Source organism: Xiphophorus hellerii, chromosome 7 (genome assembly GCF_003331165.1).
Source record: "Xiphophorus hellerii strain 12219 chromosome 7, Xiphophorus_hellerii-4.1, whole genome shotgun sequence".
NCBI lineage: Eukaryota > Metazoa > Chordata > Actinopteri > Cyprinodontiformes > Poeciliidae > Xiphophorus > Xiphophorus hellerii.
The window spans coordinates 5,306,920-5,320,473 of NC_045678.1; the positions used below are offsets into that span (position 1 = coordinate 5,306,920).

Genomic DNA, 13,554 nt, shown 5'->3' on the forward strand with positions numbered 1-13,554 from the left:
GAGGCTGTACATTCAGGAAGGAGGCAAGGCAACAAAATGTAGTCAAAGTAGATTTATTTGGAGCTGCAGGTCACAGTTACACCAACACCCATTTTTTACAGTGAGACAAAGAATCTGGCTTTTATACTTTGGGTGATTCCAACACTCACACCAAATAAAAGGATGACAAAACAAAACAAGAAATAATTTACACAAAACAATAATTGGTACCAATAAATATTTACATGCTTGCAAATCATTAGAACTAAACTAACCTAAGGTCAATCAAAGATTAAATTTAACTTTATATAACTCTTTAGTGCATTACCCCTATTAATTGAAAAAGGTACGCTCCAGGAGCTTTTTAACAGCACCAGCAGCACTTGTCTCCCTTTGCTGCTCCACCCTGCCGAGGAGACACACCTGAAAGGTAAGACTTAAACAATTAACCTCAAATTGAAACAAACGGACATTTCCCCACATTCCCCCTGTCCAGGAAGGATGGCCAGTCGCTCTGCCTGAAAGAATGTTGAAATAAATGTCAACGTAACTGGAATAAAGAACTGAAACAAAAAGCATTTGTTCTGTAAATAAATATAATATCAATAATCAATTAGTAGGGATGGAGCCCCTGGTCCCCAAAAAATGTTATGAGTGACTACAGGCACTTGTTTTCCAACGATGACTGATGTTTTCAAATTTGGTTCCTGCTCGACCGCTAAGCTCTCCTCAACAACTATATAATAATATAACCAATATTACTGCTGTGATTTTCGTGCATCTCCCTACAAACTGTTCAGCTGCTTCACAGTTTGTCAGCGTAGTCGTCTCCGAAGTCAATAATCAGCCTCAACACATTGAGGATCAGAGTGTCGACGTCTGGTTTCAACTGATTTCCACGACTGTAGTTCTTAACTGGGAAGATGCAGTTCATTGGGATCCCCAGATTGGAGCTGAAGTCATCCATCTACATATAACACAATAATTGTTTTATTTTTTGTACAATATTTTTAGGAGGTATTCCTGTTTTGAATAAATCTCTCTCTGACTCACCTTTTTCTTTACATGTTTGCTCTTGTAGACGTTACTCAAATCTCTTTGTGTTTCCCCACAGGCTTCATCAATGTGAGTGAGAATCGCCAGCTGAGGGATTCCTGTGGATAGAGATACAGACTCTAGATTACAGGGGTCTCAAACTGTAATCTAGTTTGTAATCTAGAGGACTGCGGCCCTCGAGGGCCGCAGTCCTGCAACTTTTAGATGTGCCTCTGCTGCACCACACCTGAACAGAATAATTAGGTCATTAAGGCTCTGGAGAACTGATCTACACAAGGAGGAGGTAATTAAGTCATTTCATTCCAGTGTTTTGTACCTGTGGCACATCTAAAAACTGCAGGACTGCGGCCCTCGAGGCCTGGAGTTTGAGACCCCTGCTCTAGAACAAGGAGTCTCTGAAGAAACTCTAAATGTATTATTTAAACAATATATTTAAATAACTACATCACAGGAGTGTGATGAAACATTTATGACGACATAAAAAAACGTCCTTTACTCCAGAATAATATTCTAAATGCATACTGAATGTTTCTTACCCAGCTTACTGGCTGCTTCTCTGATTTCCCACATTTTCTGAAAAACTGAGGATTTCATTTCTGCTGCATTAGCATCATAGATGCAGACCAGAACATGAACTTTGTCACTGATGGACGGGGAAGAGTTGTAGTGAGGATTATCAGCAGACAGGGAAGATTTAGGCTTGAACTGTGGGGGGAAAAAAATAAAAAATTGTACATTCCACATAAAGCAAGCTAATTATAATGCCTTTAAGAGAATTATTTTTTAAAAGCAGAAACGTATGAAAAGTATGTATACCTCATATCCATCCTTCACATGACCCTTCAAGGCCAGAATGATGTCTTCTGCTCTGACTCCTCTTCCTACTCCGTCTTCCAGACCCATAATGTCATTGAACACAAAGGGATAAAAGTTTCCCCTGCTTTCTTTCTTGATTTTATGGGTTTTGTACTGAAAGAAAAAAACAGTGTTTCATGTAATCAGCAGGAATAAAGCTGCTAAAATATATTTTAAATTGAAGAGTTACAAACTTGCCTTAAAATACTTTTAATAAGTTTAATTTTCAACCTAAATTTATTTTTGCTGAATAAAATTCTGAATAAAATACAATAAGGTACAATAATCAGTGATTACAAGTTTGTAGCCACTGAGTGTCAGAAAATGTTGTGTATTTTCTACCATGTTGCTGGGAATATTTATAAGTCTAAATGTGAATAAGGCTTTAAAAGTAAACAAGAAATTATATTCACAATCTTGGTGAAACTGCAACTAGAGGTTGTAGCATTGGCCAGAGCCTCATTGGTCATTCTGCCTTGCAGGACGTTGTTGACGGAGTTGATGAAGCTGGACTTCCCCACACCGACTGGACCGTACAGCAGGACTCTGATGTGAGTTGCCTCCTCATTTTGAGGCTGAAAATTCTTCAAGGACTGAAGATCATCTCTATTGTCTCTGTTAAAATGGAAAATTTGAAATCATAATTTCAGAAACTAGTTTTTACCTTGATAAACAGAGATGAGTTGATAAACAGAAAGACCCTGAACTCCACCAGCCTCCTGCTGCTGAGGTTGATGTACAGAATATGTGTGAACTTCTAACAGTGAGAATCAGTGAATATGACCTTCAATTCACTTTGTGTGATCAGTGTGTTGTGGAAATCATTACATAGGTTCTGATAGTTTACAATAAGTTTCAGTGCAGTACAGTGGCTTCTTTTAATTTCATTAGCTACCCAGAGACAAATTTAACTACTAAGAATCCTAAATCTTTATTGAATCATTTAAATATCAGTGAAATAAGTACAATTATTTCTGGCCCACTTTACTGAATGACCTTTTGTAACTCTAATATTACATGTTAAGTGAATATTTAAGACAAAATTTTCAAGTTATGGGGCGTGTTGTCATAGAAATATATAAATTATGCAACATTACCTTGTACACTGCAATGCCACACAATTCATTGATTTGATTGAACAGTGGACAGCTGGACCCGTTTCATCGCCTACATTTGACCAAACACATTTAGCTGCCTGGGTCTCCAGAGCTGCTTCTTTCTAACTCCAGCCTTCAACCCGCCTCTCTTTCTACTTTCCATCAAGTGCACTGAGGTGCTGCATCAGGTTGTATCTCCAAAAACAAGGCAAAGCAAAACAATAACTATATTTGAGGATGCTGTCACGGAAGGCAACATCTTCTTAAAAATTGTTTTGTTTCATCTCTAATTATCTTAAATTACAATTCAGGATAGTAAAAAATGTAGCTGACTAGTCAAAAGTCATTGTTAAGTATCTGGAATATAATTATGTCCTGTGAAGGACTGGCGACCTTTCCAGGGTGAACTCTCGCCCATTGACTGCTAGAGATACGCACCAACGCCCCTCCTGACTCTAATGGGATAAGGGTGTAAGAAACTGGATGGATGGAAAATAATTACAGATAATCAGATGAAACTGACTTTGTTAAATTGGCCTGAAACACATGATATAGTGATCGCAGTAGCACACTGACCCCCAAAAAAAGTAGATAGAGAGAGAAAATCAGCGCTTGCTTCCCAAACTTTAAACAGGCCCACTGGGAATTGTCCCGGTTTTCCTGATTAGTCAATCCAGGCTTGTCTAAACCCTGAAATGACACATTTCAGGGTTTAGACGAAATGACACAGAAATAATCAGAGATTAATCAGAGATTAACTCTGACAATTAACAGAGTTAATCTGTTAATTGACAGATTAACTCTGTCAATCACAAAATGACAGCGTTAATCTGTGATTTAACCAATGACCTGGTTATGTCATCAGGATTACCCGATGACATAACCAGGTTCAAGTAACACTATTAATTCAGGAAACTGTTTAGATGTCTGATTATGCTGAGCCAAAAAAAGAAAAAAAACCCATCACCTTCAACATATAGACTTTAATAAGGTACATTGACTCACCCCCAAGTTATTTCTCTCCATGGAGTTTTTAAAACTGTGAAGGAGAATTTACAGCAAAGTCTTAAAACCAGAACAGTGTCACAATAGATGGAAGAATTAGCTTTTCTAAATGATGTTAAATATATTAGTAACATGAGTCAAGAGATTATTAGATAAAACAATTCAATTCTTTATTGAGGCAAGAAAAACATTTTCTGCTGTGTCAGCATGGATAATAAGTTGTACTCACGTGGAGAAGGTGGAGCTGAACACGGACAAAGAGACACATTACTGAGGTCAATACATGACTAGAAATATAATTAATGTTTATATTAAAGTAATAAACACAATGGCTGTTCTTAAATCTGTAGAACATTGAGGCAGTGAATAGATTCATTTTTACTCTAAAGTAAGTAAAGGAAAACACTAAAATGAAAAACACATGGAAGAAATAGTACTTATGTGGAGGAGGAGCTAAACAAAACACAGGAAATATTATGAGTCAAAATTTTAATAATTATAAATCCAATAGTTTCTATTGCTAAGCTTTTCAGACATTCCCAAACAACTATTCTCTAGTGTTTATTTCCAATAGTTAACATGTAACTTTATTTCACTTTCTGCTTTAAAAACATGTTCAATGTAAATTTCATTTGAAGGGGAAAATAAAATTAACTGAAACTATGCAATATATGCACAAACTGAAATGAACAAGTGAAATATTAAATCACATATCTCAACCAAGACAATCAGGAATGTAACTTACATGTAGAAAAGATTGACCCCATGACAATGACAGAAAATACTCTGCAAAATACAGAGAGGAAGAGAGAATGACTCTACATTCGTTTGTCAGAGCTCTTTAAATCAGTTCATTTGTTATTTACAGCAGCTGCTTTGTTACTGATACAGAAGAAGGAAGAGAATCCTACCTCAGAGGAGACGTGCTGCAGCAGAGAGATGAAAGTAGTGTTTAATGAAAGTAAAAGCTCACGGCTCTTTTATGGTGTTTTTAATGTTTTACTTTCACTTTCATGGACCACGTGATTTACAACAAGAGCACTCATTTTGTGAAATAAGGTTTAATTTCCTGCTCAGCCACTATCATCTCCTCAATAAAAATTTTATGATATACATAACTAATTATAATGCTGGATTACATGGATATATTTCCACACAATGTGGCTTCACAGTTTGTCAGTGCAGTCGTCTCCGAAGTCAATCATCAGCCTCAGGATCAGAGTGTCGATGTCTGGACTCAATTGAGTTTATTATTGTAGTTCTTCACTAGGAGGATGCAGTTCATTGGAATCCCCAGAGTGGAGCTGAAATCAGCTACATATCTACATATATAAAAAAATATATTTTATTTTTAGTTTGATATTTATTTTGCCTTATTTCAAATAACTCTTCCTGCACCTCACCTTTGTCTTTAAATATTTGCTCCTGTAAACGTTTCTCAGATCTCTTTGTTTCCCCACAGGCTGCATCAATGTGGTTGAGAATCGCCCGCTGAGGAATATCTGTGGATACAGAGAGTTTCTTTGCATGTGTAACTTTACATTTTATGAGAAAATTATATGTTTAAATAGTTAATTCAGAGGAATGTGTCTCAGAAACATTTATGACGACACAAAAAAACGGTTTCTCAACTGTATATTACTATTGTAAATGCATATTTGTTGTTTCTTACTCAGATCACTGGCTGCTTCTCTGATTTTCCTCATTTTCTGTAAAACTGAGGCTTGATTTGTGTTAACATTGAAAATGCAGACCAGAACATGAACTCTGTCATTGACGGGGAAGAGTTGTAGCCAGAATCAGCAGCAGAAATGGAGGATGAAGGATTGAACTGCAGAAAAAACATACTGAGGACATTTGGTATGAAAATATATTTTTCTCTTAAAACTAATTATAATATCTTTAGAAGATGGAATTGTTAAGAGTAGAAAAGTATATATTTGTACCTTATATCCATCCTTCACATGACCCTTCAAAGTCAGTTTGATGTCTCCTGGTCTGACTCCACTTCCTTCCTCCAGTCCCATGATGTCACTGAACACAAATGGATAAAAGTTTCTCCTGCCTTCTTTCTTGATTTTATAAGTTTTGTACTGAGAGAGAAAAAGTGTTTTATGTAAACAGCAGGAATACAGCTGCTAAAAATGCATTTTAAATTGGAACGCAACAAACATGCTTCAAATTAAGTTTATAATTTTCAACATAAATGAGTTTTGCTAAGTAAATGTCTGAACAAGATTCTGCTATAATCTTAACCACTGAGTGTCAAGATAATGTTATTTATTTTCTGCCGTGTCTCTGGGAGTATTCATGCGATTGTAAAGAACCGACTAATGAGACTGAATTTATAAACTGAAAAGCCTCAAATTATCAATAGAACTTTTAAGCAAAAGAAGAAATGATATTCACCATCTTGGTGAAACTTTGATCAGAGGTTGTAGCACTGGCCAGAGCCTCATTGGTCATTCTGCCTTGCAGAGTTGATGAAGCTGGACTTCCCCACACCGACTGGACCGTACAGCAGGACTCTGATTGTTGCCTCCTTATTTTGAGGCTGAAACTCCTTCATGAATTTAATAGCTTGCCTGATACCACTGTTAGGATGGAAAAATTCAGATTATTAATTAAGAAAATAGTTTGAACCATGATAAACAGAGGTGACTAGGCTTTGGTCAAAGTGTCTTTAGCAAGACCTTGAACGCGAACTAACCTGCTGGTACTGATATTGATGTACAGTATATGTGAACTTCTAACAGTGAGAATCAGTGAATGATCTGCAAATAACTTTGTGTGATCAGTATGATGTGAAATTCCCTTCATAAGGTCTGTTAGCTTACAAGATTGAGTTTTCAGTGCCATAAAGTGGCTTCTTTTAATCTTGTTAACCAATGAGAGACAGAGGTTATCACCAAGAAAATAAAATCTTTATTATGTGATTCAAGTATCAATTGAAGTTAAATGTACAGTTTGCTTTACCAAGAGACCATCTTTACATATGAACATGTTGCCTAGAAACAACAGATGAAAGAAAATATGGATACGCAATACTGTGTATCCGGGCTTTATATTTTCTTCTGTTCTTTAAATTTTGATTAGTTTCAGCTTTATTTTGATAATTCAGCTATTTTGTGCACCGGGTTCTATTTACTTCTTGCGGATGCAATCACAGATAGAAGAAAATTGTTTTATGTTAAAATGGCCTGATATACTGTACATGACTTAAGGATTGCAGAAGCAAGCAGGCCCCGGAAAAAAAAAAAAGATAATGGGAAAGAAAACCAACCCTGGCCGAACAAACGTCAAACCAGCCCACTGGAAATTGTCACAGGTCTCCTGATTAGCCAATCAGAAACTGATTAAACCCTGAAATGTGTCATTTAGTAATTTTTTTGAGCTTTGATGACATAACCAAGTCCAAGGGACACTGTTAATCCCGAGAACTGTTTGTGTAGGCTGATAATGCAGTGTCACAATAGATGGAAAAATTCACTTTTCTAAATGATGTTAAATACATTAGTAACATGAATCAAGAGATTAGTAGATAAAACAATTCAGTTCTTTATTGAGGCAAGAAAAACACTTTCTGCTGTGTCAGCATAAATAATAAGCTGTACTCGCGTGGAAAAGGTGGAGCTGAACACGTGCAAAGAGACACATTACTGAGGTCAATAAATGACTAGAAATATAATTAATGTTTATATTAAAGTTAAGAGATAATAAACACAATGGCTGTTCTTAAATCTGTAGTACATTGAGGAAGTGAATAGATTCATTTTTACTCTAAAGTGAGTAAAGGAAAAAATTAAAATGAAAAATGGAAAAAAATAGTACTTACCTGGAGGAGGAGCTAAACAAAACAACACAGGGGAAATAATCTGAGTCAAATTTTAATAATTATAAATCCAATACAGTTTCCATTGCAAAACATTTTAGACATTCCATAGCAACTGTGCTCTAGTGTTTAATCCCAATAGTTAATGTGGCACCCGAGTGGTGTACCAAATAACTACAAGGATTGTGGACAGAGTTTTAAAACAGACCAATGAATTTTACAATTTATTTAAAAGGTGAATAATAAAAAGGAGGCGTAGGCAATCCTTGAAGGCAAAGCCAATAAACAAGTCTGTAACATAGACTCTTTACTGGCCCAAGGGGGATGTGGGGGGGAGGGGGTCCTCTACTGCGTCCAATCCTTATGGCTTGGTCCGACCGATCCTCCGGTCCCTGGCGAACTTCGGCAGCGATCCAGCCACTCCCGCTCCTGCAGCCGGCTGCCTCTCCTTGACGGTGATCAGTGGGGTGACTCGCTGCCCTCAACAGTGATCAGACGGGTGGTACTCCTTAGTGACCAGTCCTCCCGTCTCTAGTCCTCCGGTCCACCTGCGCTGTCCTCCAACACCAACAACCAGCCCAGGTCCGTCTGCTTCTCCTCTAGCTGTCTCACTGTCGATGACTTATCCTTCTTCCCGGTCTGCATGCTGCTTAATTAGATGCAGAACACCTGTGCCGCTGCAGTGGGGCGTCTCCGGGTGTACATGGCACGTGACCTCAAAACAACCAATCAGAAACATGCAACACAACAACCCAACTAAATCTAATAAAAGTAAATAACTTCAAAATATAACAAGCAGTCCAAAACAACAATATAAGGAACATAAATTTAACTCAAAAAGGAAAACCAAGGCCACATTACCACACTCCCCCACACTTTAACAAGGCCAGTCCCAGCCGATATTTACTCTCTATAGCAAGAAGGACATTGTCCTCTTGCAGCACATGTAGAGTGGCGCAATACTTGTTCTGGTTCTTCATTAGTTACAGGGTAATAGAGCATTAAAGGCAGTTCATGCGTTTTGACGGGAGGTTGTTCTCTCAACGTGTCTGTGGAAGGAGCTATACAAGTCTTCAGAGCATTTCTGTGCAAGGTTTGTTCCTTCCCACCTTTCTCTGGCCTAACACAATAAACCCGACCTGTGTCCCCAACAACACCCACAACTACAAATGGCTCTGGATCCCACCAACTGTGTAGTTTCCCCTGTCCTTGTCTGTTCCTATCACGGACCCACACGCGTTCCCCAAAGAGAAGCGCACTGGGGAACGCGGTGCGCTTCCCCAATGGCTTTCTTGTCATAACACCATTTTTCATTGTTTGCTGCACTAGTCATCTTATTCCGGGCTACTGCATAAGCATGAGACAACTTCTGATGGTGTTCTAAGACCCATCCCTGCAAGTCTCAGCGGGGTTGGGCGTCTAACACACCCAAACTCAAATCGATTGGGAGCCTAAGATGATGACCAAACATGAGATAAGATGGGGCAAAACCAGTAGCACTGTGGATGACATTATTATAAGCATGCAACAACTCTGGTAAGTGCTCTGGCCACCTACTTTGTTTTTCAACCTCGAGTGTTTGAAGCATGTTTAATAATGTTTGGTTCATCCTTTCTGTTCTCCCATTACCTGCTGGGTGATATGGGGTAGTGCGACTTTTAGAAACACCATACAAGCTACGTAGCTCTTTCATAAGTTCTGATTCAAAATTTGGTGTACAGGCAGTGTACAGGCTGAAAGGCTTGGTGTAATCTGCATAGGCCAGTATTGGTGCTTGAGTTAATGCCTCTTTTAGTTTTTCAAATGCAGTTTGACATTCTAAGGTCCAGTCAATTAATTTGTTGCCATTCTTCTTATCAGTAGGAATGCCTGTTTACAGAGAATTAAGTGGGCGTGCAATTTTGGAAAACCCCTGGATGAAACGTTTGTAATAGCCAGCCAGGCCCAGAAACACTCTCACTTCTTTGACAGACTTTGGGGCAGCCCACTCTGTAACTGCAGCCACCTTCTCTGGATCAGGCATAACTCCCCTCTGGTTGACCACATGACCCAGAAATCTCACCTCTCTCTGAAGCAGGTTGCACTTGTCGGGTCTCAGCTTCAGGCCATGCCTCCACATACACATGAAGACTTCTTCCAGATGCTGCAGGTGGGTATCAAAATCAGGTGAGTAGACAATTATGTCATCCAAATATACAAGCAGGGACTCAGCAATCTGACCACTTAGACATTGTTACATTAATCTCTGAAACGTTGCAGGTGCATTGCAGAGACCAAATGGCATGTGCTGGAATTCAAAAAGGCCCAAAGGTGTAGTGAAGGCAGTCTTTTCTCTATCCTTTGGATCGACTTCAACTTGCCAATACCCACTGGCCAGGTCTAAAGTGGAAAACCACTCTGCCTTGGAAAGGGAGGTTAGAGTCTCTTCAATCCTAAGGAGAGGAAAAGCATCCTTGTGAGTAACAGAGTTCAGTTTTCTGTAGTCAACACAGAACCTCCAGCTCCCATCTTTTTTCTTGACCATAACAATGGGCACAGCCCAGGGGCTGGAACTTTCAGTTATCACACCTTTGTCCAACATGTCTGCTAGCAGTGACCTCATTTCTTTATACATGAGTGGTGGCAGTGGTCTGAATCTCTTCCTTGTAGGGCATGCGTCTCCCGTTGGAATGGTGTGCTTGACGGCATCCGTCCGACCAAAGTCCTCATCATGTTTAGAAAATACTTTCTCCCATTTTTTCAGTAGGGTGGTCAGCCTACCGGTTTCGGCAGGTGTTACACCTGGTCGTTCCACTAGCCTCTGTAGGCTGAAGTCTTGGCTCTCCTCTAAGGAATCCACAGCTTCCACCAGCCCGACTTGTACCACGCCACTGTCATCAACAGCCAGGTCAACATCTCGACCCCCATGGACATCTACGTCGTCGACTTGGTAGAGGCGGCCAATCTCTTGGTAGAATAGATAGCATTTATTGTCATTGAACAGAATTCAACAAAATTTCCATTGCAGCTCCCGTGCAAAAGGTCAAATATATACAGTATAAATAAGCAAACACACAATAATAATAATAACAATATAAACAACTAAATTAACTAAGGGCACTCAACCATCCAAAGAAGTAGCAGCAGGTCCAATTATGGCAAAGTACAGATAATGTGACAGTGCAAAGTGCAGAACAGTGTGGCTGTGTGGGGGTGGGGGATATGTATGTGTGACTGCGAGGTTATGATATGTGTGGGAGGGGGGGGCGGGCGGCAGGGAGTAATGGCTCTGACGGCTGTGGGGAAGAAACTGTTTCTCAGTCTATTTGTTGTAGTCCGTATATTCCTGTACCGCTTGCCTGATGGCAGCGGCACAAACAGTCTGTGGCCCGGGTGGCTGGGATCCATGGCTATGAATCCAGCTCTCTTCTTGACCCGGTCTGTGTAAATGGAGTCCAGGTCTTGGAGGGGGCATCCCACAATGCCTTGTGCTGTTCTCACCACCCGTGTCAGTTGTTTCCTCTCCAGTGCTGTGCAGCTACCATACCACACAGTCATGTTGAGGCAGAGGATGCTCTCGATCATCGCCCTGTAAAAGTTCACGAGCAGCCGTGAGGAAAGTCCAGCCCGTCTCAGTTTCCTGAGGAAGAAGAGCCTTTGTTGTGCTTTCTTCACCAGGTGGGAGGTGTTTGTGTTCCAGGAGAGGTCAGACGTGATGTGGAGGCCCAGGAACTTGATGTTGTCCACACATTCCACCACTTCTCCATCTATGAGAAGGGGAGTGTGATCCGTCTTCCTGGACCTTCTGTAATCCACAATGACCTCCTTGGTCTTCCCTGTGTTCAGCACCAAGTTGTTGGCTGAACACCACTGAGTGAGCTGCAGAATCTCCTCTCTGTAGTAGGGAGGAGATTCTGCAGCTCACTCAGTGCCCTAGGGTAACTGAAAAATTATTCAAATTTTTCAAACGAACAGGGAGCCTACCATTTCTGAAGACAGCAAGGTGCGGCCCACTGAGACAGTGTTGAGCTCCTCCAGGGCTTCCATCAGGCCGCAGTAGTCTCTCCCTGCTGGTCCTGCTCAAGCTAGTTCCCAGATCACCACCTCGCTTCTTTTCCTGGAATCTTGACCCCTCGTCGCTGAGCTGGCCAGACGTATCCCATGAGCTCATCCTCTGTGGCAACAGCGGTCCTCCGGCAAAGGGAAAAAGCCTCCCACCATGCCCGCTGAGACCTCGGTTTTTGGCAACAAAAGGACAAGGGCTTCCCAGGGTTACAGAAAACCACATCCCAGCATGGTCTGATTATATTCATGCCAACAATGAAGGGATTTGTGGAACATTCATCAGTCGCATAGGCAATCCTTGAAGGCAAAGTCAATAAACAAGTCTGTAACATAGACTCTTAACTGGCCCAAGGGGGGCAGGGACGGGGGGGTCCTCTACTGTGTCCAATCCTTATGGCTTGGTCCGACCGATCCTCCGGTCCCTGGCGAACTTCGGCAGCGATCCAGCCACTCCCGCTCCTGCAGCCGGCTGCCTCTCCTTGACGGTGATCAGTGGGGTGACTCGCTGCCCTCAACAGTGATCAGACAGGTGGTACTCCTTAGTGACCAGTCCTCCCGTCTCTAGTCCTCCGGTCCACCTGCGCTGTCCTCCAACACCAACACCAACAACCAGCCCAGGTCCGTCTGCTTCTCCTCTAGCTGTCTCACTGTCGATGACTTATCCTTCTTCCCGGTCTGCATGCTGCTTAATTAGATGCAGAACACCTGTGCCACTGCAGTGGAGCGTCTCCAGGTGTACGTGGCACGTGAAATTCCGTGAGAGGTGTACGGAGCCTGATACCGGAAGAAAAACTGCGAGTGACTGATGGTCACTGCGCGTAACACAAACCCTGTAAATTCTAGACACTAAAAGGTACCATAGAATTGCACAAAAATCCGTGAGGGACGGCGGAGTCCCTGCTCAAAATTCCGTGAAAGAGGAGCCTTGTGCCAGAAGCCCATTAAAATGCTGTCTACATCGTTTTAAACTGTGTGTACGTGAGCGTGAGTGGGAATTAAAATAGCAACAGGTATTTTGTCCCATATAACACAGTAGGAGTGTAACAGGTAAACCTTCTATGGATGCAAACTCGACTAAAAACCCACCTGTTTAGGATTGTATTTGAAACGTAATCAATTACAAATTTATTGATGGAACCTGACTTAATGTCGTGGTTTGATTGTTGATTCTGTGTTGCTTTGTGTTTCTGTGTTTGATATGATGTAAAGCACTTTGAAATGTATGCTGCTGAAATGTGCTATATAAATATACAGTAATTTGATTGATTGATTGATTTGTCTCAGACTAGTCAAACTACACTCAAACCATTAGCAAGTCTCTATAATTGGGCTTTGAAGGTTTTATATCAAAAGCCAATCAGATTCCATCATTGTCACATTTTGACTAAATTTGGCATTTTGGACTTTCCTGATTTTATAAATTATAATCTTTTAAAATTGATTTTTAAATGGATATGCACCTACACCATTAAGCAATTGCATACAGAGACTGCAGGGTAATAGCAGATCTACTAGAGCAGCTTCAGATGGAAATTGTAAGGTCCCCTTTCGAAGAACCACTTTTGCTCAAAGTGCTCTGTCCGTGAGAGGATCCGCAGTTTGGAACTCACTTCCTGTTGATTTAAACTTTGTAACCAGTTTTAGTACGTTCAAGAAACAAACAAAACTCTGGTTATGTCAAAAACA

The 13,554-nt window shown here is 40.6% G+C and overlaps 1 protein-coding gene across 1 annotated transcript in view; it reads right to left on the minus strand.

The window, feature by feature from the left end:
- Positions 1 to 37: 37 nt before the first annotated feature.
- Positions 38 to 13,554, minus strand: part of LOC116722923 (interferon-induced protein 44-like) — a 70,991-nt gene continuing 57,474 nt past the window's right edge. Inside the window, exons 16-17 of the mRNA XM_032567344.1 lie at positions 1,033 to 1,133; positions 38 to 946 (exon numbers count right to left, since the gene is read on the minus strand). Coding sequence (XP_032423235.1) covers positions 785 to 946; positions 1,033 to 1,133 — 263 coding nt within the window. The 3' untranslated portion in view covers positions 38 to 784. The remainder of the gene's footprint in view (positions 947 to 1,032; positions 1,134 to 13,554) is intronic.